The sequence below is a fragment of the Gobio gobio genome, assembly GCF_949357685.1.
Source record: "Gobio gobio genome assembly, chromosome: 25".
NCBI classification, from domain to species: Eukaryota; Metazoa; Chordata; class Actinopteri; order Cypriniformes; family Gobionidae; genus Gobio; species Gobio gobio.
Window position 1 is genome coordinate 6,658,428 of NC_137121.1, and position 27,783 is coordinate 6,686,210.

A 27,783-nucleotide genomic window follows, 5' to 3' on the forward strand; every position below is an offset into this window, starting at 1 on the left:
AAAGCGAAGGAGGCGGGGCTAGACGGAGGAAGCCGCTCGAGCACATCAAGCAAAACAAAAGCGATCCAACGAAATATTGTGTGCAGACGGTGAGTTAGTTACACTGGTTATACACTTAGTTATCTCTTTTAATAGCATTTTAAACATATTGTAGAAACGCACAGCTGTGATTTAAACTGAGTTAGCAGAAAGTTAGTTTTAGTGCTTTTGAAACGTGCTCTTGCAAAATGTCTGCAGTCCAAAACAAAAAGTACATGACACCGCTACCTTGTTTTTTGAGCATAACGTGAGGTAATAATACGTTTTTGGCATTTATCATGTTTTTTAAGGACGTAACAACGGGGTTTTTAATCTTTTAAGCGTTTCAAATATATGATATGATCGACCTGCCTAAATTTAAATGTATTTTCATTGTATAAAGTCCTAATTTATTTTAATTCAAATTGTATACTATACCAGTTTGAAGTGTTATTTGGATAATATTTGCTCTCTGTTTTTTTTTTCTGTACTCATGATAGTACTGTACTGTTAAATGTATTATTTATTTATTTAAATACATTTTTGTATTGTTTACTTATCCAATCTATATTAATATAAGTTGCATTCATTTGAATCTAAAGTTTAACTTAATTTACTTAATTAATTTATTGTTACACAATTGTTTAATTATTTTAATCTTTCAGTTGAAATCCCAGATTGAAAACCCTTGCTTTAGACCAGGGATTTTCAAACTTTATGATGCCAAGGACCCCCAAATATGACGAACCTTTATGAGGGACCCCCTTCCTAAAATCCATCTATTTTTATGTACGAAAAACACATTTAAACTGTTAGATAAATAGTAAGTGTGACATTATAAATACAACATATTGTTTCCCAACTTAAATTGGCTATTCATGTTGGATATATAAACCTGAGGAAGAACCTTTTCAATTTAAAATGATTAAAAGTGCATCTATCCATCATATAACTGCTCCACACGGCTCTGAGGGGTTAGGCCTTCTGAAGTGAAGTGATGCATTTGTGTAAGAAAAATATACATATTTAAAACTTTATAGACCAAAATAACTACCTTCCGGCGGATTCCTCACAGAAGCGCAGAGGATAGAGCAAAACAAACAACCAGTCTAAAACGAGAATTTTTACAGAGAAATTGCGGAAGATTTCGATATAAGAGAAGAGGGGCGAAGAGTTTGTTGCTTAGTTAGCACTATCCGCAAGAGACGTCAAAGCTTAAAAATTATTTGTATTTAAGCAACTTTCACAATAAATGTATGCAAGCAGCGTAGGTACGGTGTTAAGAAAACTGCCTTACAACCCCAGTGAGCGAGATAAAGCAAACATATACAATTCTGGAATGTATATGGCAAGAAAAGAGAGAAACATTTAGAAATGAAACTGTTAGAATATTAGGTCGACTTTATCCATTTTTGATTTGTCTTTTTATTTTCTGAAATGTTCTGGGGACCCCTTAGAACCTTCTGGAGCTCTCCCAGTTTGAAAACCCCTGCTTTAGACTACAATAGTAGTAACTTACATATATCTCTATGTACTATGGTATTACCATCATTGTACCATAGTACTCTACCATAGAAGTTTAATATGTATGCATTTCTCAGTATCCCCAGGTTTGCTGATAATGTCGGCCTTTCCATCCTCTTCCTCCAAGAGTCTGACCTCCACCCCGCTCAAATCTAGAGCCAGCATCCTGCAGCGCAGCAGGAGCGAGGAGTCCGCCGGAGACTCGACGTCCTCTCTGCTGTCACCCATCTATCATGACAGCTTTGAGCTTTCAGACGAGGAACCGGAGTCGGATCAGCCTCGGCCCGTTCACAACATCACCGCCACGTTAGGTGAAGAGCTCAAACCAGTCTCTCCCTCCAGGTGAGTTACACATCAAGTGAAAGAAATCCAGACCAGCACATCACATGTAAAATCGGACATGCTTTCAGGGTTGAGGTGGACACAACAGGCCTGGAAGGCAGATCGTCCAGCGGGCACTTCAAACTGAGCGCCTGGGAGCAGTGGATTGTGGATAAAGCCAAAGAAGAGCGTGTCAGAAAACAACAGAAAGCTATGGAGGTACATGACAAAAACATTCTTTGTAGTTATGGGTATATACAGGGGCGCAACTACCCAGTGCCAGAGGGGTATGCAGCAACAATTTTTGCGCCCCCCAAATAACAAATAAATAAGTGAGCCGGACATCGTAAATAATAAAGGTTTATTTTAAAGTATATCAGCCTCTGTAGGCCTGCCATAATTAATCATGTAGTATATTATACAGGTATATATATATATATAATATATTATTAACAATGTAAACAAATAAAAAAAACAGTCACAAATTGACAAACATTAAAGGGTTAGTTCACCCAAAAATGAAAATTCTGTCATTAATTACTTACCCTCATGTCGTTCGACACCCGTCAGACCTCCGTTCATCTTCAGAACACAAATGAAGATATTTTAGTGTAAATCTGATGGCTCTGAAAGGCCTTCATTGGCACAATGGCACGGTTCACTCTCAAGACCCTTAAAAGGCACTAAAGACGTCGTTACAAAGTCCATCTCACTACAGTGGTTCTAAAATAACTTTATGAATCGGCACTTTATTCCCGCACAATAATAGAGATGCATTGATTTTGTGTCTTCTCATGTCCCGCAGGAAAAAAAAACACACGTATTTGTATTGATATTATTAAAGAGATTCATGGGGTTGTTTGTTTCGTTTCCCTGGCCTGCATGTAAAAAAAAAAAAAAGACAAATGCATTCAAATATAATTTCGTTTTTATCAAAAACATTGCACATAAAAATAGACTGCTTTGCAAAACAGAAAAACAGATTGAGAAACAACAAACAGATCCCAATTCGTCGGTCAGTCCTGAGAAAACATGCTTCAACAGAACGTGATGTGAACACAAAATAGCAAACGGACATTTAGAAACAATCCATTTCCACTCACTAAACTTCTATGTATTGTTTGTCAAAAACACCAAACAGTCAACTTGACCTGCAGGGAGTGCTGAGCGTTTTTGGTGAGGTATGATCATGTAAGTTAGCTATGTATTTGCCAGCTGCGCAATAAGTGGATAGCCTACATATAACGTTATACATACCGCATGATTTTGCCTACCAAAACAATTGAGAAACTTCTCCAAATGTCAGACTTTCCTTGCTTAGCTTTTGTGCTGTAAATACCTCGTTTGAGGTTCTTTTCTACATCATCTATTGACATCTCCATCATGTCGTTAGGCAACCTCCCTATCCCGCCGATTCCCGCGGTGTTTTTTTTAGCCGCCCATTCCCGCCCGCAGCTAAATTCACACCGCCCGCTCCCGCGAGATTTGCGTTGGGTCCCGCGGGACCCGGCGGGACTCAATCCCAATGCAGCCCTCTACTTTGAAGCATTATGAATCAGCGAGTCGAATCAGCAGTTTGGATCGCCAAATTTCAGCAGTTTGGTGGTTTGACACACAATCCGAATCATCATTCGACTCACTGATTCATAACGCTTCGAAGCTTCATGAGGCCGTGTTTTGAAATCGGCATCACTATATAAGTCGTTATTTAGGTTTTTTTTGCGCACAAAAACTATTCTCGCCGATTCATAAAGTTATTTTAGAACCACTGTAGTGAGATGGACTTTGTAACGACGTCTTTAGTGCCTTTTAAGGGTCTTGAGAGTGAACTGTGCCATTGTGCCAATGGAGGCCTTTCAGAGCCATCAGATTTCAACTAAAATATCTTCATTTGTGTTCTGAAGATGAACGGAGGTCTGACGGGTGTCGAACGACATGAGGGTGAGTAATTAATAACAGAATTTTCATTTTTGGGTGAACTAACCCTTTAACATTATGATCGGATTCCAATAAAGAAACGAAAAGGAAAAAAAAGAATCAGATTTTTTTATAACGATTCCAAGTAGGAACCGGTTCTCGATGCCCAATACTAACAATGTTGCTACCAAACATTCTAGAGCGCTCTTTAGTTCCTACTAAATTGTAACATGGCGTGCCTTTCACTTGCCCATGTATCTAGTATTGATGGTCATTACAAAAACTGTAAAAACTGATGATGGTGAATTAAAATTTTACTGTAACTGTAATCATAGCCGCAAAGTGAGATGATTGACAGGACGATAGCGGATCACTTTTATTAAAACTGAGGGTTCCCCGTTTTAAAGGGGAATTTCCAAATATCTTTTATTTATTTGTTATAATTCGGGCAATTTTATGTCATCCGTCTAAAAGTTTAATATTTGCAAGTTTTTTTATTGCACTATTTTATTGTTGTTGTATTTTCATTAAACATAGGCTAATAACGAACAAAAAAAATAAACATTCGTTTGAAAGTAATTAAAGAGGAAATTATGAGGTAAGCAATATCATTTGAGCAAGAGTGCTATTTTCCTTTTGACGTGTCAATGCGCAATCAGACGCAAATCCAAGCGTATATGAACACTTTGGCTCGTCTCGCGATATTCCATTATTATCCAAAATTATATTATGGAATCTTATGAGGACGTCTACTCTAGCCTGTTAGTCCTCTAAAAGGTTATATAATATTGAGGAAATACAGAAATGATGTAGAAACCCACAACAGCAGCTACATATAGAAAATTCCACAAAAAAAAAAAAAAATGTATACCATCGCTTTGGTGCCGAATATAGCACATACCCACTTTTTGCCCCACTGGGTATATATTATGTTAATATTACTGTTTTCACTGTTTTGTTTTTTGTTTGTAACATGGACATTTAATTTTATATACACCACTGTTCAATAGATTGTTTTGGAAGAAATGAATACGCAAGGACGCATCAAATTGATCAAAAGTGACAGCAAAAACATTTATAATGTTACAAAAGATTTCTATTTCAAGTATATGCTGTTTTTTCCACTTTCTATTCATTAAAGAACCCTAAACAGCACAACGGTTTTCGACACAGAAAATAATAAAAATAGTTTCTTGAGCATCCAATCATCATATGAGAATGATTTCTGAAGGATCATGTGACACTGAATAAATTATAAATATATTACAATAAAAGATATTTCACTGTTTTACTATATTTTGATCAAATAATGCAGCCTTGGTGAACAGAAGAGACTTGTTTTAACTTTAAGTTTTTTTTACACAATTCAACTTTTGATTTTACTTTAATTATTCAGTTTGTGAAGATGTCTTTAAACCAGTAGTTTTCATCATAGCTATAGTAGTGTATGATAATAATAACCCTGATCTGATAAGCATTCATTAAAGGGGTCATGAACTGGCTTTTTTAAATGTTTTATACTGTTGTCTGAGGTCTACTTGTGACATTCGTGTGGTTTTTACATTAAAAAACATCATAATGAATAAGTAATAGGCTATTTTCTGCCTGGTTTTGAGCCTCTCTCCTGGAACGCTCTGTTTTTATGGGCGTGCCGCACTGAAGACTTGGAAACAAACGCCCACTGCTATGATTGGATAACAGTTTTGCATATTATAATGAGTTTGATCATTCTGAGATTGATCCTTTTCTGGGCCTGGTGTCTATAAAAGCTTTTCTTTGACTAACAAGGACGTTTTCAGCTCCGAAACTTGCAGGATATTCTTATATCACCAAGTTGATTTCTCAATTCATGACCCCTTTAAGGTCTATATTTCAGGAGCTCACGCTGAAGGAAAAAGAGGAAGAGCAGAAGAAAGAACAGCAGAAGAAGAAAGTTGCCTGCGATTGCAAAATTCAAGAGTGGCTGCAAATGAAACGAGAACAGGTGACACGATCTCTGCGAAACTCCCAGAACGAACACTAACAATTGAGACTTTATTGCTAGTATTCATTTGAGTTTCAGAACTCGGGGGTCTGTTCGCTGTTTTTGTCCTCAGGAAAAGAAAGATAGAGAGTCCAAAGAGTTTCAGAAAAGCGAAGAACAGCTTCAGGAGGAGAAAAGACGCGCTGAGATTGAAAGGAAAGCCCAGGAGAAGTATAAGGAGTGGCTGCGGAAGAAGAAGCAAGAAGAAACGGAGAGAAAGCTAAAAGAGAAGGTGTGATGATGTATAGAAAAGGGGTAGCGTGGAGAGTTTTGCAAAACGTGATTCCCACTGAACTTCATGACTATCTCTTTAAAAGGAAGAGGCAGCCAGAAGAGAAGCGGAAGAGAGGGAGCGCAAAGAAAAGGCGGAGGAAAGCTTTAAAGAATGGCTTGACGGTGTAAAAACCAAAGGAAAACTGAGCCGCCAATCGTCAGCACCCTCAGCCGGTGAGTGAGCGGCAAATTCCTGTAAACTCCCTACATTACACATCCACACCGTAGATTCTGACCAGACTGAGATTCACTTTCAGGAAACTACAACAACGTGAACTATCCCGCTCCGAGCTTCGTCAACCCCGTTCCCTGGAAACCCATTCACGTTCCACAGCAGGACCGAACGCCCAGGAAAAGTTCGGCACGTAAGAGAACGGCAGGAGTGCCCAAAAGCCAGTCGACCCCCTGTCTGGCGTACAGACCTAAAGACAGCATCGCTTTGGCTCGTAAGAGACGGTGACACTGACATCTGCTGGTCCCAGTCCAGTATTAACTCTTCTAGAGACTTGCTGCGCTTTTGTCAAGCACGTGTTTTACATCTTTAAAAGACTCGTCCACTTGTCATGTCATGTGAATTATCAGTCGGATTATGAATTTGATGTATATTTTTGGTTGAATGTTTGCTAAATCGGGTCCAAATTAAATAAATATACGGTCATTTTCCCAATATTATTTGAGTTAAGTGGTTCTGTTTAAAGAGCTCTTTGTCATACACTATAGTTTGTTCAAAAGTTATGAGACCGTAAGATTTTTTTCTCTATCAAAAATGCAGTAAAATCAGTAATATTGTGAAATATTATTACAATTTAAAATAACTCTTTTCTATTTGAATATATTGTACAATGTAATTTATTCCTGTGAATTTTCAGCGTCATTACTCCAATCTTCAGTGTCACATGACCCTTCAGAAATCATTCTGATATGATTATTAATGTTAAAAATAATAGATTTTGTACAAGATTCTTTGATGAAAAGAAAGTTCAAAAGAACAGCATTTATTTGAGATAACATTATTAATGCATCCTTGATTAAGCACCTATTGTATCCGCTGGTGTTCTTATTATTCTTCCTCCATTTTTTCTTCCTCTTCCGCTCTTGAGTCTATGGCAGCTCATAGAACCGCTTGCGAGAAAGTAATTCAATTTGGCACACAGATAGAGGACAATCTCTGGCTGAATCCGAAATCGTCCCCTATACCCGTGAATAGGGCACTATTTGAGGGGACAGCCATTTGTAGTGGTGTCCGAAACCATAGTGAACGTTATTGAGTGCACTCATTCAATCCCACATTGCACCGCAATAACGAGTATACAGCCGATGTACAGCTCGTTTTCATTCACTCTTTCAAGTGAACTGTATTAGTGGACTAACGTAGGGAATAGTGAATGAGGGTTTAGGGGGCGATTTCAGATTCAGCCTCTATCTCAATTGTTGTAGCGCCACCAAGTGTCCAAAGTTGCACTCACGTTTATGCTAATAAGTTTGAAACTCCTAGGGGTCAGGAGATATGAAAAATGGCTATTTTTGCTTATAACTTTGGAACGCTTTGGCTAAAAATCACAAAACAGGAAATCACAAAAGCATGCAGAGTCAAACGATACCCAATTTTCCCATATCGGCCATTTAGAATTTTGTCATAAAATGCTATATTTTATGAACGCATTGGCGTATTGTTTTGAAACTCAGTATGTGTCTTCGGCACCATGCCCTGACTGTACTCAAAAAAAGATTTGGAGCAGTGCCACCGTGTGGTCAAAAGTTATAATGTAATGTATATAATGTATAATTTTATAATGTATAATGAAACTCTAGATTCCTTGGGTCAGAACAGACACCAATTTTGTCATAGTTGGACAAACTTCCTGTCCGCCATTTTGATTTATTTTCGAAACCTACTTTTTCGAACTCCTCCTACACCGTTTGTCTGATTTTCGCCAAATTCGAGTCAGATCATCTTCTGTAGCTATGATTTTTCAGGCGTTTTGCCTAAAATCATCTTAATTTGCCTTTAATTGCTCATTGTTGCAGTTGCTCTGATGCCCAGCCATGCTTGCATGACTTATTGTGCCTTCTTTGTGCTTGGCCCCTTAATTTCTGCTTGCAGCTATATTTAAAATATGAATTAATCTACTGAAGGGGGAGGTACAAGCAACACTCACATCATCACTGATCCATAATTCACATATCAACGACAAACACACACACATACATACTTGGGACTTCCCCTTTAAGAGCTTGAGAGTTTTGTGGATGCGTTGTTCTGGCGCAGGAGTTCAAAAAAAAGTTACGACCTTTCTGGTCTCATGCTGCAATCCTGACTCTGCGTTTCTTTGATAGCTTGCAAAGCTACATTACAGCTATTTTAAATGACATTTCCCTCTACCTGTATACATAGCATATTTTTTTTATTAGAGGCTACTTATTAAACGACTATGTAGAATATTTGTGCTTAACAAATGGTGTAGATCTACTTAAAAAAATCAAGGAACCAATTATCAAAAAAAAAAACAAATGATACTTTCCAAATATGTAAATATATTAGGGCTGTCAAAAGATTAATCGCGATTAATCGCATCCAAAATAAAAGTTTGTGTTTACATAATATATGTGTGTGTACTCTGTTAATTATTATTTATATATAAATACACACACATTCATGTATATATTTAAGAAATATTTGCATGTATATACATTTATATAATCTATAATATATATATAAATATAAATTTTTTTCTTAAATATATACATGCTTGTGTGTGTATTTATATATAAATAATAATTAACAGAGTACACACACATATATTATGTAAACACAAACTTTTATTTTGTATGCGATTAATCGCAATTAATCTTTTGACAGCCCTAAAATATATATATATTTTTATTCTTAAATAATTATAATATGATGAAATATTATATTTTATTTAAAAAATATCTTAATCATTTAAAATGCAGGTTTTACTAAAATACTGGTTTTTAGCAAATACCACAAACCTTTCCTTTTATATATATATATATATATATATATATGTTTAATTTTACACTGTAAAAGTCTAGCTGTACATTTACGCTCGATGATGTGCGTGATTTACAAGACAATCAGTGTTTGTACTCTTGGTAAACTGCCATGTTGTGATATAACAAAAGTCTTTTTTCTGAGTTGAACAGGAGTCGTCATTAACTGGCTTATCTGCATTTTCCCGAGTCAACTTGTGACCAGACACAAAGACCTCTGACCCCTGGACCGGGCCGAGAGCCAAACGCAGCCCTCGCACAGATGTGTGCATTGTCCAGCGAGCAGCAGTGCCTTGTAGTTCTGCCAGCTAATGACGTTTGTGAGTGGGGGGTGTGTGCATGTGTTCACAATACTGTAGATTTCATCCCTTCACATTCTCATAAACACACGTTACTGGACCAGCGATACTGTAAGTGCCACTAAATATTCTTTCTGTATTGAAACAAGTTTAGATTTAATACCAAAATGTAAGACGCATTGGCCCTTGACTAATCACTAGTTGTGATTATGCATATGCAACTGGCCCACATGTTGTTTGTTATGTACACGGCAGGCAATCTGAGCTGTGAGTGTGTGCATTAGAGCAAGTGAGTTGTGTGTTTATATCCTGTTCTGCTGAGCAAAGGTCACCTTTCAAGACAGCAGCGCTGCTTTGCGCTTGTTTGTCGTCTAGCACTTTTTAAGACACATTTGTGTTCATGTCAGTTTGTACTTGAGAGTCAGGTGAAGTATGCATGTTTCTCTCCCAACAGACTGCAATATCTGGAAACAAGCAGCAGTTCCCAGAGATGCATTGGTGCAGGTGGGCAGGCGGCTGGGCGTCTCACCTTCAGACGCAGGTATAAAGGGGTGTGTCTGTTTGCGTTTGAGTCAGTGTTTCAAAGAAGGCGAAGGACGTGGCAGAGAAATGGAGTTAATGTTGTGTGACTCGAGGTCAAAGCTGGCTCGCTCATTAACTCGTTTTTTGGCAGTATGGAGATTTCTTAACATGTCATTTTCAGTGCTAGCTTAAAAAAAAGGCCTGTTTTAAAATCTACATGACAGGCGTAGATTAAAATAGCACTAAACCTGTGACATTAGCACCCTGAATGAATCGTTTCAGGGGCTGTGGGTCACAAGCCGCGAGTATTTATTGCAGAAATGCAGTCCACAGGGCAAGAGGATGAAGATCGCTGTGACTTTCTCTTCAAGATCATCCTGATCGGCGACAGCAACGTGGGAAAGACCTGCGTGATCCACAGCTTCAAGTCTGGGGTCTTCAGTGACAACCAGCACAACACTATTGGAGTGGACTTCACCGTTCGCAGCATGGACATCGATGGGAAGAAAGTAAAGGTGTGTGCACTGATTTATGAATTACAGTTCAAATGGTCCTTCGGGGGCCCTTGCGTTCAGTAAAGAAATATTCTTTATTAAAGGGTTAGTTCACCCAAAAATGAAAATTCTGTCATTAATTACTCACCCTCATGTCGTTCGACACCCGTGAGACCTCCGTTCATCTTCGGAACACAAATGAAGATATTTCAGCGGTTTGGATCGCCAAATTTCAGCAGTTTGGCGGTTTGACACACGATCCGAATCATGATTCGACTCACTGATTCATAACGCTTTGAAGCTTCATGAGGCCGTGTTTTGAAATCGTCATCACTATATAAGTCGTTATTTAGGGTTTTTTTGCGCACAAAAACTATTGTCGCCGATTCATAAAGTTATTGTAGAACCACTGTAGTGAGATGGACTTTGTAACGACGTCTTTAGTACCTTTTAAGGGTCTTGAGAGTGTAAAGTGCCATTGTGCCAATGGAGGCCTTTTAGAGCCATCAGATTTACACTAAAATATCTTCATTTGTGTTCCGAAGATGAAGGTCTGACGGGTGTCGAACGACATGAGGGTAAGTAATTAATGACAGAATTTTCATTTTTGGGTGAACTAACCCTTTAAGGCTGTATAGGTTTTAAATCATTTCATCTTTAGAATCCATAATCGTCCCATTCCACAAAAGGCTCTTTATAGTGGCTAAAGTGTTGACTGTGAATTCAGAAACCTTTGTTATTAGTGACACCGGTGGCCGTTGAGTGAACTGCAGCCAGCAACATATTACTTAAAAGTATTATTAAAGTACAACGTATACTCAACGGAGAAGTTCTTCTCTTTCATTGCACAGAAGTAAAAGGAATTTGGAAATACCTTTGCAGCGAGATACTGCGAACGAACATCCAGACGCCACGCGTTCACACTGCTGAGAGCGGCGGTTATGTAAATATGTGCTGCGCGCTCTCCTCTCAGTGACAAAATGAACACAACAAAAATGACAGCGGTGAAAACTGCAGTTAAGAAAGCATCTGATCAAAGCCACATGAAGATGTTTGCACCAGTGCTGCGTTCCAGCTGGTTTTTATTATGCCCTTCACTCGCTAACTTCCCTCGGTCTCGTTTACTCGGATGTTGCTTATGTTGCATGAGTGCCCATTACTGGCAGAACCTTTGCAATGGACTGAACTGGAACGTCCTAAGCCCTTGATCACTTGGAATCCACTATGGAGTTGATTTGTAATTTTTTTCCTTTACGAAATTGTTTAAAGGGGTCATGAATTGAGAAATCAACTTTCCCTTGAGCCTTTGATATACTAAAGGTCATGGTGATATAAGAATATCCTGTAAGTTTCGGAGCTGAAAACTTCCTTGTTAGTCAAAGAAAAGCTTTTATTGACACCAGGCCCAGCAAACGCTCGATCTCAGAATGTGCCGGGCTATGGCGTGAGAGTGTAGTGAAGCACCGCCTCAACATAAGAAGAACAACGCCTGATTCTGTAGCCCCGCCCACCGACTCGTGCCACTAACATAACACAGGTCTACATGGAGCTAAACCGCATCGAATTTCTAAACATACCACATAAGCTTCATTCGGATTCCAATATTATGAATGCATGGATGAACTTTATTTCTAATGAATATCCAGCTCAAGTGGGGAAGACATTGCGTCTGTTCCTTCATTTAACCACGGATTCGTTTGTAAACAAGAGACTGGATTTGCAGACAGGATGAGATTACATGAATGAACGAAACAACCCACTAATGTGAGTAAAACATGTTTTTTATATTGTTACAGATCGTATTGATATAGATCTATTGATTGTGTACGTGTCTAACTGAACATTAGCACGCGGTCACAGGCTGGAGAATCCTTTATTTGTGGTTCTTGATGTGCGTTGTTCACTCTCTTGACTTGATATTTGAAGGAAAAATGCAATTGCGGAAGTTTTGATCATACAGTCTGCAATGTACTTGGCGCGCGCGCACGTGTGTGTACGTTTCGCGCTTATATCCACCGATCGGGCCGGCCAAGTAATAAAAAAATAACATTCCAATCAATCCTGGGTGGATGAGATATAAATCACTGTGTTTGTTTGATAAAGACGTTTTGCGAGCCCTGTGGGATGAATTATTCCGGTTGCCGTTTTCCCACATGCTTCAAATTCAAAACAATCCCTCACGGTGTACTCGCAGGGAGCCGAAGCTCATTAAATGTGCAAATCTTATCCAATCCTAGCCGTGGACGTTTACTTCCAAGTCTTCAGTGTGGCACGCCCATAAAATCCGAGCGTGCAGGAGAGAGCTTCAAAACCTGGGCAGAAAATAGCCTATTACTTATTCATTATGATGGTTTTGAATGTAAAAACCATGCGAACGTCATAAGTTGACCTCAGACAACAGTATAAAAAAATTTAAAAAGCCAGTTCATGACACCTTTAGTGCAGCATTCTATATGTATGTAGGTTTGTTTGGGTTGCTTTAAATGTTTTTTTTTTTAAATAATTAAAATACCATACACTCTAAAAAATGGTGCTATATCGCACTTAAAGTGATGATTACGAGCCAAGAACCACTTTTAGTGCCATATAGCACCATTTTTTTTTGGAGTGTATAGTTGTGGGGTAAATTAAACGCGATAAGCGTGACTTCACACATGAAGCTGCCTGAAGTGTACATATGAAGTAGACGCACTTCAAAATGGCGGCGGGGATTCCCCCGTGCTAAGGAAAGTTCGCAAGTTCGTGTCTAAAATTGGAGTGGAACGAGAAATCTCTGGTGTTATGAGAAATCGAGTCTCCTTTAGGACCCAGGCGGTAATGCCTGATCAAAAGTTGTCACAATATCAATTAAAAATAACGAATTATTTAACTATTGTATTGTATGATGTTTATTACATTAAGTGCACAAACATCATTCTGGAAAGATAAAATGAATGCCTATGTATTGCATAAAACCAATTGGAAACACAACTATGCCTAACAATGTATTTTTTTTATAAGGATTGTTGCAACATACTATGTTCTGTGAAAGAAATGTAATATTAATTTTACACAATAATAGTAATGTGGTACAGTATAGGCCATTAAGATTGTTCACTGAACCAATAATGGTTGGTTGCATCACTGCAAAAAAAAAAGTATATATATTTTTTAAGAGTGTGCATGTCTAGGAGACACTGATATGTCAATTGTGTGTTTTTTCATTTGTGATTGTGTCCATCTGGAGTTCAGATGCAGGTCTGGGACACGGCGGGACAGGAGCGTTTCCGCACCATCACACAGAGTTACTACCGAAGCGCCCACGGTGCCATGATCGCGTACGACCTGACCCGACGGCCCACCTTTGAGTCTCTGCCGCACTGGATACAAGGAGTGGAGCAGTACGGAGCCGCCAACGTCGTCTTCGTTCTGATAGGTCAGAGCAATAAATTCCCAAACGCTTTCTATCAACCAAAGCCCCATATTTACTTGAGTACCCCTGAGGTCTTTGAAGAAATACTTTAATTTAACAACACATTTGCATGTTCATGGTTTACTGATGTTGGTTAAAGTCGGCATGAAACGGCTTATCAAACAAGAACAAATGTGGGGCGGGGCTTGATTTTGTCTGTGGGGAATTGATTGGAAGGTGGTGGTTTGCTATTGGTGGATCTCATGTGAGTGACAGGTGGCCCCGCCCTCACACCAGTAAAGCAAGTTATTTGGATTAAAGTTTACAAGTCACATGAATTAAAAATGATAATGATGTGCACTGATAAATCATTTATAATAAATACTGCAACATCCCATAGGAAAAAAATACGAATAGTCAATTTTCATGGTGATTTTAATGGTCACACGTAATGCAGGAAAACAAATTTTTAGTTTGTGTTTTTTTTTATTATTATTTATTTTAATTGTATTTTTTATTTATTTAATTAATTAGCTTTTCATATGTAGCTTTTTCTTCTGTAGATATTTTGCCGTTTTGACACTGTTCTGTTTTCACATTGTTCAGTAAATGTGCAAATGAGCTTTTTACAGTTTTCTGTCTTATTTGTTATTAAATCACTGTCACCGGTTATTTGCATCAAATCTTTGAAAGCTGCTCGACAGTGTTGGAAAAAGTTACTAATGCATTAAAATATTGCGTTACTTCCTAAAGCATAGACTGTAAAAAATATATATGTAGAGTCCGTGACGTCACCCATAGGTTTCTGAAGAGCAGCTTTGAAGCCTCGAAGTCGTCTGTAGCCATCGTGTCACTCCCAGATAACAGAAAATGGGCAAAGAGGCGGGACATGGGCAGAGCTGAGGGGACGCGATGACTAACAGACAGCAGACAAACGGCAATCCACCTGTCACTCAAAGTGGCCACGCCCTTAATTATGCAGAACTTTAAGGCTTTATATAATGTAAACGAATGAGTTATGAAAATATTCACCCCCTCACAGTCGTCATGAAGGGCAAAATTAGCCGTCTAGACCAAAACCACAATGTGTCCCAGACTGTAAACATGTGTTCTTCTGCTGTAAAGTTGGGCATTTTAACATGAGCTCAAAGAGATTCTGCTCCTTCTGGAGCCTGTCTCTAGTGGCCAGTCCATGAACGTCTCAGGTTACTTGCGTAACCTATGTTCTCTGAGTAGGGAACGAGACGCTGCGTCACTTTAATGACGTAATGGGACGCCCTCTGGGTGTGCCGATTGTCTGAAGCCCTTATAGAATCACGCCAATTGATTGGCTGATGGCGCGCACGTCGCCCCACCTGACGTAGTCACCTATATTAGCGCTCGCGCGCGCCATCTGCTCCTCAGATTTCTCTGCCGAAAAGGAAAGCCTGTCGGCAGCGCGAAGAGCTTGGCAGCGTACGCAGCGTCTCGTTCCCTACTCAGAGAACATAGGTTACGCAAGTAACCTGAGACGTTCTCTTTCATAGGTTCACTCGACGCTGCGTCACTTTAATGACGTAATGGGAACGATATACCAAACACGCCAAGCTAAAGCGCTGCCGTATCTGGCTCAAAGAACACCAGATAACCTACATGACTAGGTTAAGCAGACAGGACATGCGAACCCGGAGCCATGTCGAGATCCAAACTATAGAATCTCACAAAAGTGTGCGGAGAGGACCAACCTGCCGCCACACAAATGTCTTCCAAAAGAGCCCCTCTAAAAAGTGCTTGAGAGGAAGCCACACCTCTGGTAGAATGCGCTCTAATATCAAGAGGTGAAGGTAAACCACGCACCTCATAAGCTAAGGAAATAGCCTCTGTCACCCAATGGGAAACCCTTTGCTTCGAAGCGGCAAGCCCGCGGCGGCCAGCACCGAAGCATACCAACAGCTGGTTAGATTTCCTCCAGCTGTCTGAACGGTCAACATAACACTTCAACGCTCGAACTGGGCAGAGCAAATGAAGTTTCTCGTCTTCCTCCGAGTCAAACGGAGGGGGGTGAAAGGAGTGAAGAGTAATAACCTGAGAGCGAAATGACGTGGACAAAACTTTGGGCACATAACCTGGCCTAGGTCTTAAGGTAACCTTGACTAAGCCAGGGGCAAAATCCATACAGGTCCCACTAACAGAGAGAGCCTGTAGATCGCCCACTCGTTTCAAAGAAGATAGAGCTAACAAAAGAGCAACTTTGAGAGTCAGAATTCGCTCAGGAGCTGACTCCAAAGGCTCAAATGGAGCCAAAGTTAGCCCTTCAAGGACCACGGAGAGGTCCCAAGAGGGAATACCAGGGGAGCGTGCCGGTCTCAGGCGCCTAACCCCTCGCATGAAAGATGAAACCAGTCTATGCTTGCCTAGCGGGATTTCGTCCGACTCCCTACCGGCAGCTATAGCTGCGACATAGACCCGAAGGGTGGTGGCCGCTGCTCCAGCAGCAAATTTCTCCTGCAGGAACTCCAGAACTGAACCAACCGGGCAGTTAACTGGATCCGCTGCATGAGTCGAGCACCACGACTCAAAGACCCTCCACTTGGAGGAATAGAGCTTCCTTGTGGAGGGGGCTCTCGCATTAGCAATGATCTCCTGAACGTCTGCAGAAAGACCAGCGTTTAGTATCGTTGGCCCTTGATGGGCCATACCCACAACTTCCAAATCTCCGGGTGAGGGTGCCAAATCCTGCCCTGAAGTTGTGTCAAAAGGTCCTTCCTGACCGGTATCTCCCATGGGGAGGAGTCCAGGAGGAGAACCATCTCCGAGAACCAAGTCTGGGATGGCCAGTGTGGAGCCACCAGCAGGAGGCTGGCCCCACTCTCCCTTACTCTGTACAGAACCGCCGGAATCAGCTTGATGGGCGGGAACGCATAGAGTTTCAGATTGGGCCATGGATGCGCGAACGCATCTATCCCCAACGGGGCCGGAGAGCTCAGAGAAAACCAGAGCCGACACTGGGACGACTCCTTCGAGGCAAAGAGGTCCACTTCCGCTTTCCCGAACATCTCCCAAATCTGTGACACAGTTTGAGGGTTCAGCATCCATTCCCCTGACCGGAGCTTCTGTCTCGACAGATAATCTGCAGCGAGGTTCAAGACTCCGGGTACATGGACTGCTCTCAGGGACAAAAACTTGTCCTGAGACCACAGGAGGAGTCGGCGCGCATGCCTGTCCAGGGTGCGCGACCGTGATCCTCCCTGGCGATTTACGTGAGACACCACTGCCATATTGTCGGTCCTGACAATGACATGATGCCCCCTGAGTGAGGGGAGAAAATGCTGAAGGGCCAGGGATACCGCTCTCAACTCCAGGCAATTTATGTGCCAGGAGAGAACTTCCCCCTCCCAGATCCCCATAGCTGGTCTGCCCTCGAATACCGCACCCCAGCCGGTAAGAGAGGCGTCCGTCGTAACCATTTGGCGACGGAAAACAGCCCCCATCTTGACCCCTTTCTGAAGAAAAAGAGGGTCCCGCCACATTGATAGGGCACGAAAGCAGCCGCGTGACACCTTCAATAGGCGAAGGGCCGATCCTGTTGACCGAGCCCCTGAGCGTTTCATCCACCAGAGGAAGGGCCTCATATGGAGCAGTCCCAGGGGAAGCACCGGGGAAGCTGCGGCCATGAGACCCAGGAGCCTGCGACACGTACCCACAGAAACATGATGGCCTAGCCTGAAGCGGACCAAGCATGTTGTGATACTGGAAATCCGAGCAGGGGCCAAACGGGCCTGCATCGGAACGGAGTCCAGACGAACACCTAAGAAGGTGGTCTGCTGAGCCGGAGTAAGAACGCTCTTGTCTGTGTTCACTCTCAAGCCAAGAGATTGAACGTGTCGAAGAACGACATCTCTGTGATGACAGGCTAACTCCCTGGAGTGGGCCAAAATGAGCCAGTCGTCCAGGTAATTGAGAATACGGATGCCCTGGAGCCTCAGCGGGGCCAGAGCAGCATCCATACACTTCGTGAACGTCCTTGGTGCCAGGGCAAGGCCGAAGGGAAGGACTTTGTATTGATAAGCCTTCCCTTTGAAGGCGAACCTGAGAAACTTCCTGTGTCGTCTGACAACCTGAATATGGAAGTAAGCATCTCTCAGGTCTATAGTGACAAACCAGTCCTCCGCACGTATCTGAGACAAGATAGTCTTTAGCGTTAGCATCTTGAACTTCCCTTTGTAGAGGGCGAAGTTCAGGCGGCGGAGGTCCAGGATGGGACGCAGACCGCCGTCTTTCTTCGGAACAAGGAAATAACGGCTGAAGAAGCCACATTTCTCCTCTGTTGCCGGAACTTCCTCTATTGCCCCCTTTAGGAGGAGAGAAGAGAGCTCTTGTTGTAGCACAGAAGCCTGAGAGGCGCTGTTTACTACCGTCTGAGCGACCCCGTCGAAGCGAGGAGGGTTGCGACAGAACTGAAGCGTGTAGCCTGACTGAATCGTGCGGAGGACCCAGGATGATATCCCTGGCAAAAGTTTCCACTCGAGGAGGAAATTTGACAAAGTGGGAGGTATGATGAGGTGCGGTGGACATACCTGAGTTGGGGTGTCGAGCTGGACCTCTGAGGGGGGTGTGGCCATCCGCAGAGGAGAGCACGTGGCGTCCTGGCGCGGAGTAGGCAGTGGAAGGCTGGGCCGCTCTGGTTCCCGGAGAAGACCGGATGTGTCTCCGTCTGGACGAGCGGCGGATGGTGAGCCAATCAGACGTGAGGGGAGAAAGCAGAGAGCGTCTCCTTCCTCCAGCGCCGGAAAAGGCGAGGATATATTCGGTTCTGTATTCCGAAGCGCGCTGGGCGGCGGAAATGACAGAGCTGGATAGGGAGAGCTGGTGGGGGGCGGGCAGAAACGCTTGCGCGGTCTGACCCAGCCCCGGTCGTGAACTGCAGCTCCCCTTTTTCTGACCGGAGGGTCAGGAGCGACTCGAAGTGGCCGAAGCAGAAGGTTTGCTGGGCCGCTTTGGGTCGATGCGTTTGTGAGGACGTTGACGGGGAAATGGACGACCGCGAGCTCCCCAGACCGTGGTGGGTGGAGGATAACTCTGGTCGCTCCTCCGGGCGGTAAACTCTCTTTTGAAAGAGGGGCGATCTCTGGACTGAGAGGGGGAGGGGGAAGGAGCGTCCCTCGCTCTCCTCGGCATGAACTGCTTAAGAGCGGCAGACTGGGATTTTGCAGATCTAAACTTCTCAACCACAGTGTTAACCGCCTCCCCAAACAATCCGGACTGGGAAATCGGAGCGTCCATAAGGAAAACTTTCTCCTTATCGCGAATCTCAGTGAGATTAAGCCATAAGTGGCGCTCCGCCGCCACCGCGCCCGCCATAGAGCGCCCTACAGCGCGAGCTGTGTGTTTAGTTGCTCGTAACGCCAAATCCGTGGCTTTACGAAGCTCCTTTACAGCTTCCGGCGTCAAACCGGTGCCCTCGTCCATTTCCTTCAGTACATCCGCCTGATATGCCTGGAGAATGGCCATAGTATGAAGGGCCATGCCAGCCTGACCAGCCGCCATGTAGGATTTTCCAATCAGGGCAGAAGTGGTCCTGCACGGCTTAGTGGGAAGAAGGGGGCGGGACTTCCATGAGGGAGCTGAAGATGGCGCGAGGTGAGTGGCCAGCGTGTCCTCAACCGCGGGAATAGCGGAATAGCCCTGTTCCTCAAAACCCACGAGGTTAGTGAAATCAGCGGCTGCCGCGTTAGTTAGGCGGGCTGAGAACGGCTGCTTCCAGGATCTAGAAATCTCACTGTGTAGATCACTGAAAAATGGTAGCTTCCTCCGCGGAGGCCTAGAATTAGGGCCGCTGAGGAATCTCTCATCCAACCGAGAAGATTGAGCTTCGCGGGGTTCATCCGGCCACTCGATCGCGAGCTTCTGTGTAGCGCGCGCGAGTACATCCACGAGCTCGTCATACGCCGCTGATGGCCGCGCTTCCTGGCCGCTTGGCGGGAGAGCGTCGTCAGTATTTGCAGCACCGAAATCCTCGGAGTCGGATGCTGCAGTGAAAATGACATCCTCCAGTCCGAAGGAAACCGCATCGCGTGCCTCCGGGCTGGGACAGAGATAATCGTGCGAGTATTCCACAGGCGGAGTCCCGCGCACATGCTCGGGGGAGAGAGGGAGAGAAAGGGCGAGGCCCGTCTGCTCGCACTCCACATCCTCGAGCTCTACATCCGAACCCCAGGTCGCGGATCCAAGAGAGGCCTGCGCGGCCTCGGGAGCGCGACGGGGAAAAACGGATGACTCCCTCTCAAAAACCGCGAGCCTCGAGCGGAGGGTTTTGAGAAGGAGGTTATCGCAGTATTTACAGTTAGAGAACCCCTGAACCGCGTCGCGTGCGTGTGGAAATCCCAGACATTTAACACACTTACTGTGGGGATCGTCGATCGCGATGAAGCGAGTGCACGGCGGTGGGCAACGTCGGAATTCCATAGCACTTCACCACAAGGAGAACAAAGTTCCACAATCCGCGGTCGCTGAAGTGCTGAGGTAAATATCGACTGTTTTTGGGCCAGAAAAATCGATAACCGAAGGGCATGAAATGGCCGCTTCGTGAAGGCAGAGAAATCTGAGGAGCAGATGGCGCGCGCGAGCGCTAATATAGGTGACTACGTCAGGTGGGGCGACGTGCGCGCCATCAGCCAATCAATTGGCGTGATTCTATAAGGGCTTCAGACAATCGGCACACCCAGAGGGCGTCCCATTACGTCATTAAAGTGACGCAGCGTCGAGTGAACCTATGAAAGAGAACTGCAGTTTAACTCACTTCCGTATTTCATTACTTAGTTACTTTTTATGGAAAGTAATGCGTTACATTACTTTTGTGTTGCTTTTTCCCATCTGGGCTGGGCATATTTTTTAATAACCCCCAAAAAATTATTTAAAAAGTAAAGCTTTTTTCTTTACTAGTTACTTAAAGGGGTGGTTCCGTGTTTTTTTTCTAGGCTTGGTTGTGTTTATGGGGCGCAGTATAACATGTCTTAATACTTCTTTTTTTTTTTTAAAACGCCATATTTTTCTTATATTTTACCTTTATTCCACACCGCTGTCTCCACTGTCCTTTGAACGGCTGGTTTGCTTCCTGCTTCTGTGAAGCCCATCCCTCTCCGAAAAAAACGCAATGGTCTTAGATTGGTTAGATGGCCAAATGTAGTTTTTAGTTCTGCAGCAGCTCTCTCTCTTTCGTAATGACTGAGACGTGGCCTCGCCCACTTTGTTGCGTGTTCGTGGGGGCAGTGTTTATGTTAATAGCAGGTGTTTATAATGTCAAGAAGCTTGTTGTAGTCCAAACCGGCCGTTTTTGTAGGCAATAAACTGCCATAACTTTAAAAGACAATATCTCCGTTTGCATTGAACTTTCAGCTCTGTAACTTTGCAGATACTGTTTATGCTCAATCAGCAACATTAGTTAGTGTGTAAAGTAAAAAAAATGAAATCGCATGCAACCACCCCTTTAAAAAAAGTAATCTGATTACAAGTTACTTGTAATGCGCTACCCCTCAACACTTCTACTCAAGATGTCTGCTCGAGCCATTTAACAGCAAATAAACTAGATATTCATAATCTACATTCCGTCCTGCAGGAAACAAGTGTGACCTGGAGGCGCAGCGGCAGGTGCTGTTCGAGGAGGCGTGCACGCTGGCGGAGCGGACCGGTGCGCTGGCCGCGCTCGAAACCTCCGCCAAACAGTATCACAACATCGAGGAAGCCTTCGAACTGATGGCCCGGGAACTCATAGTACGACACGGGGGAATAGTCCATCACGACAACCAATCAGATTCACCCACCCTTTTCTTGCACTTGGATTCTCACTCAATAGATGGGGAACATGAGAAGAAGTCATGTGACTGCTGAATGACTTATATATATAAGATATGATATTAAAACAAATCAGACATCTCAGAAAATTGAACGTTGCATTTAATGGATGAACTCTGTAAACGTATACAAGAATAATATTATGGTTTACCTCTTCTGTGACATTTATTTTGCAGTAGGTTGTGTACAGTACAATAAAATGCATAAAACATTAATAACAGTAAGTCAGTAAATGCATTTTTTTCTTCTTTCGTATCACAAAACATTACGTTTAAAAGACGAAATATTGAGTGATGTGTGTTAAATTGTTAAAAAACAACAATAAACAACGCGGCTTGTTACCTTGTTCAAAAACAGTTAGAACAAAATGCACAACGCGTTTGTTAAAATTGAATCCCGTCTAAAAATACAGTACGACATGAAAAACTGTACGTCCTGCGTGATTGGCTCTTAAGAGGTACAGTGTGTTACAGCAGACCAAAGTGTTCACATTTATACAAACAAACTGAGGCGATTGTGTACTTTAAGGATATTTCAGAGAGAACACACACTATTTACAACCTACTTTACTTCCTCCTATCTATGGCACTGTGTTGTTTCTTCAATAACTAGTATGGCTTCACTCACAGATGATGGTCTGTCTTTGCTGTGAGCGTTTAAAGGATTAGTTCACCTCAAAAATTAACATTTCCTGGTCATTTACTCACCCCAATTCCATCCAAGATGTCCATGTCTTTCTTTCTTCAGAGGAAAAGAAATTAAGTATTTTGAAATCAACATTTCAGGACTTTTCTCCACACAATGGACTTCAATTGCAACCAAAATGTTGAACGTCCACATCAATGCAGTCTCAAAGGGCTTCGAAGTGCTTCAAATGGTGCTGAGAGATCCCAGCTGAGGAATAGGGTCTTATCTAGCCAAACCATCGGTCATTTTCTAAAAAAAATTCAAATGTATATATTTTTTAACCACAATTACGTAACGTAGGTTGAAAAGGTCACGCCGAACGTGGGCGGAAGTACTGCCCCATTGTTTAAAAGTGTGGAAAAGGAGAATTGTTCAAATTGTATTGTATGTTATTGAATGACATATCATTTAATTTATCATAGTTTTACCTGTTTTGTTAAAAAAAGCGTTTGTATTAGTCTTCGAACGTTCGCTTTGTAAACAATGGGGCGGTACGGTGTGATTATGCCAATAAAATGCAGTAACCTTCAACACGCCTTTCCCAAATAGTGCACTTGACTCTTTCAAACTGTTTCTTCAGTCTTACTTGATTTGAATTGCTGCATTGAATTCAAATCACACCACCCTTTGCTCTGCTCGTCTGGCACATTTACGGTTGTTCTGCGAATTCTTGTGGGCGAAATCCAATATACATGATTAGGAATTTTGCATGAAGGCGAAAGATTTCCCCACGCAGATTCGCAGAAAGCTGCTTGTTCTGTCACACTTGGAACTGTAAATGTGACCACACCTTAAGAAAACAGTTTAAGAAATAAGACATAAAGTTGCATTGTAAGAGGTGAAGTAACATTAGCCAGGTTTCCATCCAAGGATTTTTTTTTTAGCGCATCAAAATGTGTACCGATAATATAGCTGATGGAAATGCCAATTATCAATCATTTTTTGCAAATGTCGACACAATCTTTTTCCGTTTAACTTAAGCGTATAAATTCTAGGTCGATACTTCAAATGACGTGGACACTTTTTGTCACGAAAAATGGGCTTTAACGCAAATAAATGTGGTGTCACATGACAAAATGATCAATTAAAGGAAATTAATTGCTTTTCCATTAAAGCACATTTTCTCCATAGTTCAAATGTGCATTAAATTCATATTATATTGTATATTAAATTATTTTATTAAGACGTTACCTCTCAAACATCATTCATCCTTATTTTTGTCATTTTGTCTGTTTTTTACAAACTAATAAAAGTTAGCTAACTGCACCCGTTTCTGAATACTGCTTGATCTAACGAAGTACACTTTTTTTTAATGTATACAATTTAAAGGAATGCTCCACTTGTTTTTTTTTTTTTGAAAATAGGCTCATTTTCCAGCTCCCCTTGAGTTAAACAGTTGAGTTTTACAGTTTTTTAATCCATTCAGCCGATCTCCGGGTCTGACGGTAACACTTTAGCATAGCTTAGCATAGATTATTGAATCTGATTAGACCGTTAGCATCTCGATCAAAAATGACCTTTAATAATATATAATAAAGTTTTGTTTTAAAATGGATGAGGAAAATATAGCGCCTTGAAAAAAAGACGTGTGACAAGCTGTCCCACTTCGCTGTGATCTTCTGATTAATATTTCATAATTTAGTAATAGGCCAATTTTTTGTGAAAATAGTAAGCATTAAACTGCCGAATATCAATCGTCTCATTACTCGCTGCATTTTACAAATATTTGTGATGCCAAAGATCCGATAAAATTTGCGATATATACAAAATTATGTGTGGAAACGACTCGAGCAGATTTTTTTTTGCTCAAAACAAAATAGGTTTTTTTAGGGATGATGTCATTACGCACACACTTTTTATCGGTAAAATGCTAATTGGATGGAAACAATCTTTTTTTGACGCATATTCACTTTGTCGATAACAAAACCGCAAAGTGTGGATGGAAATTTGGCTATTGTCGCATATAAAGTCTCAATTTGCAATTCCGAGCAAAAATATACCAATTGCAAAGTCGCAATTACCATTTTTTACTCTAAAGTAGAAACATGTAGTTACATTAAAAAAAATGATGCTAATGGGGTTCCGTTAAAAATAAACTGAGCAGTGCTTCATACTTTGCTACACTACTGAACATTTTCAATTACCTTATTTATGTTAATATGGGCTTCCAAATATTTGTTCAAAGCATTTAAATTAGAGGGAAAGCCACCAAAAAAATAACATGCATACTTTTTTAACAAATAAAATGGATGGGCAAAATCACATGGCTCAAGTGGCTTGAAAGGATTAGTTCACTTTTAGATAAAGTTTTGCTGGTCATTTACTCACCCCCATGTCATCCAAGATGGACTTCAATGGGCTCCAAACGGTTCAAGGTCCAAATGACAGTTTCAGTGCAGCTTCAAAGGGCTTTAAACGATACCAGACGATGGATAAGGGTCTTATCTAGAGAAACGATCAGTTTCTGCGAGAAACCGAGCAGTATTTATGCTATTATTTTACCTCTTATCATACGAACGTGATCATCTCTGAGCTCCGCCATAACTTCCGCTAAGTGAGGTCAAAATACAAGCCTGGTCATAGATTTATCGATCGCAGATGCCTCATTCTACTGATCCGTGCAGGCGCTAATGAGGAATCTACGTATATATCTATGACCACGCTCGTATTTTACCTCACTTAGCGGAAGTTATGGCTGAGCTCAGAGATGATCGCGTTCGTCTGGAGGTAAAATAATAGCATAAATACTGCTCGATTTCTCACAGAAACTGATGGTTTCTCTAGATAAGACCCGTATTCATCGTCTGGTGTCGTTTAAAGCCCTTTGAAGCTGCACTGAAACTGTCATTTGGACCTTGAACCGTTTGGAGCCCATTGAAGTCCATTATATGGAGAAAAATCCTGGAAAATGTTTTCATCAAAAAAACTTAATTTCTTTTCGACTGCAGAAAGAAAGACATGGACATCTTGGATGACATGGGGGTGAGTAAATTATCAGCGAAAGTTTATTTAAAAGTGAACTAATCCTTTAAAGCATTTAAAAAAATTAAAAAACGCAACAGACAAATATAAAAAAATCAGAAGGCGCCACTAACACCTCCTCTGTAGGCAGCTTCATCGAGTATAAACCGGACTGGTTCTGTTGTGTTGTGACGCACCGCGTGTAGATATTAGGCATATTAGATGTCGGTTTACTGCAGCGGCCAACCCTCCACCTGGAAGACCAGCTCCACTGCATCCCGAACGTCATGGACGATGAAGGAAGGCTGAGTCAGGCTGGGGTCGAAGCGGAAGTCCCGGTGACCGTGGAAAATCTGCTGCTCTGTGACCGTCTGCTCGGGGTCGAGGGGCAAGTCCTGTTGGTCATGGTTGTAGACGCCCGTGCAGACCAGGATGGAGCTGCAGCCTTCAGGCAGACGGTGCTCGAACGAGCCGCCCACCATCACCTGTCCAGAACATTTGGCATCGTCGGACGCTTCGCACGCCAGGTCTCCGGTCACCTGGCTGCTCGAGCCGCCCTGCGCCTGCACCTGGGCACGGCTGCGATGCATCGCTTTGAGGTAGCGGTTGTACAGGTTTGCACCATAAATATCAGCCATGGGATTGTCACTATGAGAGAGAAACATGTGCATTAAACGTTCTGACCTGGATGTGTGTCAAGAGTGTGTCAGGTCTTAAAGAGACAGCAGCCTAATAAACCTGCTGATGTCTGTCATTAAAGGGTTAGTTCACCCAAAAATGAAAATTCTGTCATTAATTACTTACCCTCATGTCGTTGGACACCTGTAAGACCTCCGTTCATCTTCAGAACACAAATGAAGATATTTTAGTGTAAATCTGATGGCTCTGAAAGGCCTCCATTGGCACAATGGCACGGTTCACTCTCAAGACCCTTAAAAGGCACTAAAGACGTCGTTACAAAGTCCATCTCACTACAGTCGTTCTACAATAACTTTATGAATCGGCGAGAATAGTTTTTGTGCGCAAAAAAACCCTAAATAACGACTTATATAGTGATGACGATTTCAAAACACGGCCTCATGAAGCTTCGAAGCGTTATGAATCAGTGAGTCGATTCAGCGGTTTGACACGCGATCCGAATCATGATACAACTCACTGATTCATAACGCTTTGAAGCTTCATGAGGCCGTGTTTTGAAATCGTCATCACTATATAAGTCGTTATTTAGGGTTTTTTTGCGCACAAAAACTATTCTCGCCGATTCATAAAGTTATTTTTGAACCACTGTAGTGAGATGGACTTTGTAACGACGTCTTTAGTGCCTTTTAAGGTTCTTGAGAGTGAACCGTGCCATTGTGCCAATGGAGGCCTTTCAGAGCCATCAGATTTCAACTAAAATATCTTCATTTGTGTTCTGAAGATGAACGGAGGTCTTACAGGTGTCGAACGACATGAGGGTGAGTAATTAATGACAGAATTTTCATTTTTGGGTGAACTAACCCTTTAATGTTAATCAAAGAAAACAAACATCTTGATTATTTTAAGAGGTCTTAAATTTAAAACAATGTTTACTTTATGGTGTTTATATTGTAATACACTATATTGCCAAAATTATTGGGACACCCCTCCAAATCACTGAATTGAGTTGTTCTGATCACTTCATGGCCACAGGTGTATAAATCAAGCACTAGACCTGCAGACGCTTCTACAGACATTAGTGAGAATGTGTGGCTCTCAGGAGCTCAGAGTGAACTCAAGCGTGGGGCCGTGATTGGTTGACACTAGTGCAATAAGTCCATTCGTGACATTTCCTCACTTCTAAATATTCCACACTCAACTGTTAGTGGTGTTATAACACAAAGTGGAAGAAATTGGGAGCAACAGCAACTCAGCCACCAAGTGTTAGGCCACGTAAAATCACAGAGCGGGGTCAGCGCATGCTGAGGGTCACAGAAGTCGCCAACTTTCTGCAGAGTCAACAGCTACAGACCTCCAAACTTCACGTGGCCTTCAGATGAGCTCAAGATCAGTGTGTAGAGCTTCATGGAATGGGTTTCCTTGGCCGAGCAGCTCATTCAAGCCTTACATCACCAAGTGCAATGCAAAGCGTGGGATGCAGTGGGGTAAAGCGCGCCGCCACTGGACTCTAGAGCAGTGGGGACGTGTTCTCTGGAGTGACCAATCACGCTTCTCTGTCTGGCAATCCCATGGACGAGTCTGGGTTTGGTGGTTGCCAGGAGAACGGTACTTGCCTGACTGCATTGTGCCAAGTGTAAAGTTTGGTGGAGGGGGGATTATGGTGTGAGGGTTGTTTTTCAGGGGTTGGGCTTGGCCCCTTAGTTCCAGTGAAAGGAACTCTTAATGCTTCAGATACCAAGACATTTTGGACAATTTCATGCTCCTAACTGTGTGGGAACAGTTTGGGGACGGCCCCTTCCTGTCCCAACATGACTGCACACCAGTGCACTAAGCAAGGTCCAAATGCGTGTAAATAAAAGTCCCCACATA

The 27,783-nt window shown here is 42.3% G+C and overlaps 3 protein-coding genes across 7 annotated transcripts in view; 2 read left to right on the plus strand and 1 right to left on the minus strand.

The window, feature by feature from the left end:
* Positions 1 to 9,501, plus strand: ccdc34 (coiled-coil domain containing 34). Of its 2 annotated transcripts, XM_079810206.1 has the most exons (8): positions 1 to 89; positions 1,620 to 1,884; positions 1,953 to 2,082; positions 5,657 to 5,764; positions 5,877 to 6,035; positions 6,121 to 6,250; positions 6,334 to 6,522; positions 9,245 to 9,501. In XM_079810206.1, the coding sequence occupies exons 2-8, from the start codon at positions 1,640 to 1,642 to the stop codon at positions 9,310 to 9,312; spliced, it is 1,029 nt and encodes a 342-aa protein (XP_079666332.1). In that variant the 5' UTR covers positions 1 to 89; positions 1,620 to 1,639; the 3' UTR covers positions 9,313 to 9,501. The 2 variants fall into 2 exon arrangements, with proteins under 2 accessions (XP_079666332.1, XP_079666333.1); XM_079810207.1 differs by lacking the exon at positions 9,245 to 9,501 and having other exon boundaries at positions 12 to 78; positions 6,334 to 6,741.
* On the plus strand, positions 9,245 to 21,853 carry rab19 (RAB19, member RAS oncogene family). Of its 3 annotated transcripts, XM_079810209.1 has the most exons (5): positions 9,245 to 9,411; positions 9,845 to 9,931; positions 10,239 to 10,427; positions 13,638 to 13,821; positions 21,392 to 21,853. In XM_079810209.1, the coding sequence occupies exons 1-5, from the start codon at positions 9,403 to 9,405 to the stop codon at positions 21,661 to 21,663; spliced, it is 741 nt and encodes a 246-aa protein (XP_079666335.1). In that variant the 5' UTR covers positions 9,245 to 9,402; the 3' UTR covers positions 21,664 to 21,853. The 3 variants fall into 3 exon arrangements, with proteins under 3 accessions (XP_079666335.1, XP_079666334.1, XP_079666336.1); XM_079810208.1 differs by lacking the exon at positions 9,245 to 9,411 and having other exon boundaries at positions 9,713 to 9,931; XM_079810210.1 differs by lacking the exon at positions 9,245 to 9,411 and having other exon boundaries at positions 9,713 to 9,931; positions 10,284 to 10,427; positions 21,392 to 21,840.
* hdhd5 (haloacid dehalogenase like hydrolase domain containing 5) overlaps positions 21,714 to 27,783 on the minus strand; it is a 14,162-nt gene continuing 8,092 nt past the window's right edge. The window contains exons 8-9 of one of the 2 annotated variants that reach the window (XR_013816023.1): positions 25,350 to 25,923; positions 23,671 to 24,590 (exon numbers count right to left, since the gene is read on the minus strand). Coding sequence is in view for 1 of the 2 variants with exons in the window: in XM_079810205.1 (XP_079666331.1) it covers positions 25,506 to 25,923 (418 nt within the window). In the remaining variant the exon portion in view is untranslated. Of the gene's footprint in view, positions 25,924 to 27,783 lie in introns of both variants that reach the window. The other variant, XM_079810205.1, reaches the window with a different exon arrangement.

What these genes read in the sequence shown, in the direction of transcription:
- ccdc34 (XM_079810206.1), top strand. Translation starts at nt 1,640, where the DNA reads ATGTCGGCCTTTCCATCCTCTTCCTCCAAGAGTCTGACCTCCACCCCG. An exon ending in AAACCAGTCTCTCCCTCCAG is followed by an intron (nt 1,885 to 1,952) that starts GTGAGTTACACA and finishes ACATGCTTTCAG; the next exon opens with GGTTGAGGTGGACACAACAG. An exon ending in AGACAGCATCGCTTTGGCTC is followed by an intron (nt 6,523 to 9,244) that starts GTAAGAGACGGT and finishes TGAGTTGAACAG; the next exon opens with GAGTCGTCATTAACTGGCTT.
- rab19 (XM_079810208.1), top strand. Translation starts at nt 9,827, where the DNA reads ATGTTTCTCTCCCAACAGACTGCAATATCTGGAAACAAGCAGCAGTTC. An exon ending in TCGATGGGAAGAAAGTAAAG is followed by an intron (nt 10,428 to 13,637) that starts GTGTGTGCACTG and finishes TCTGGAGTTCAG; the next exon opens with ATGCAGGTCTGGGACACGGC. An exon ending in CGTCGTCTTCGTTCTGATAG is followed by an intron (nt 13,822 to 21,391) that starts GTCAGAGCAATA and finishes TCCGTCCTGCAG; the next exon opens with GAAACAAGTGTGACCTGGAG.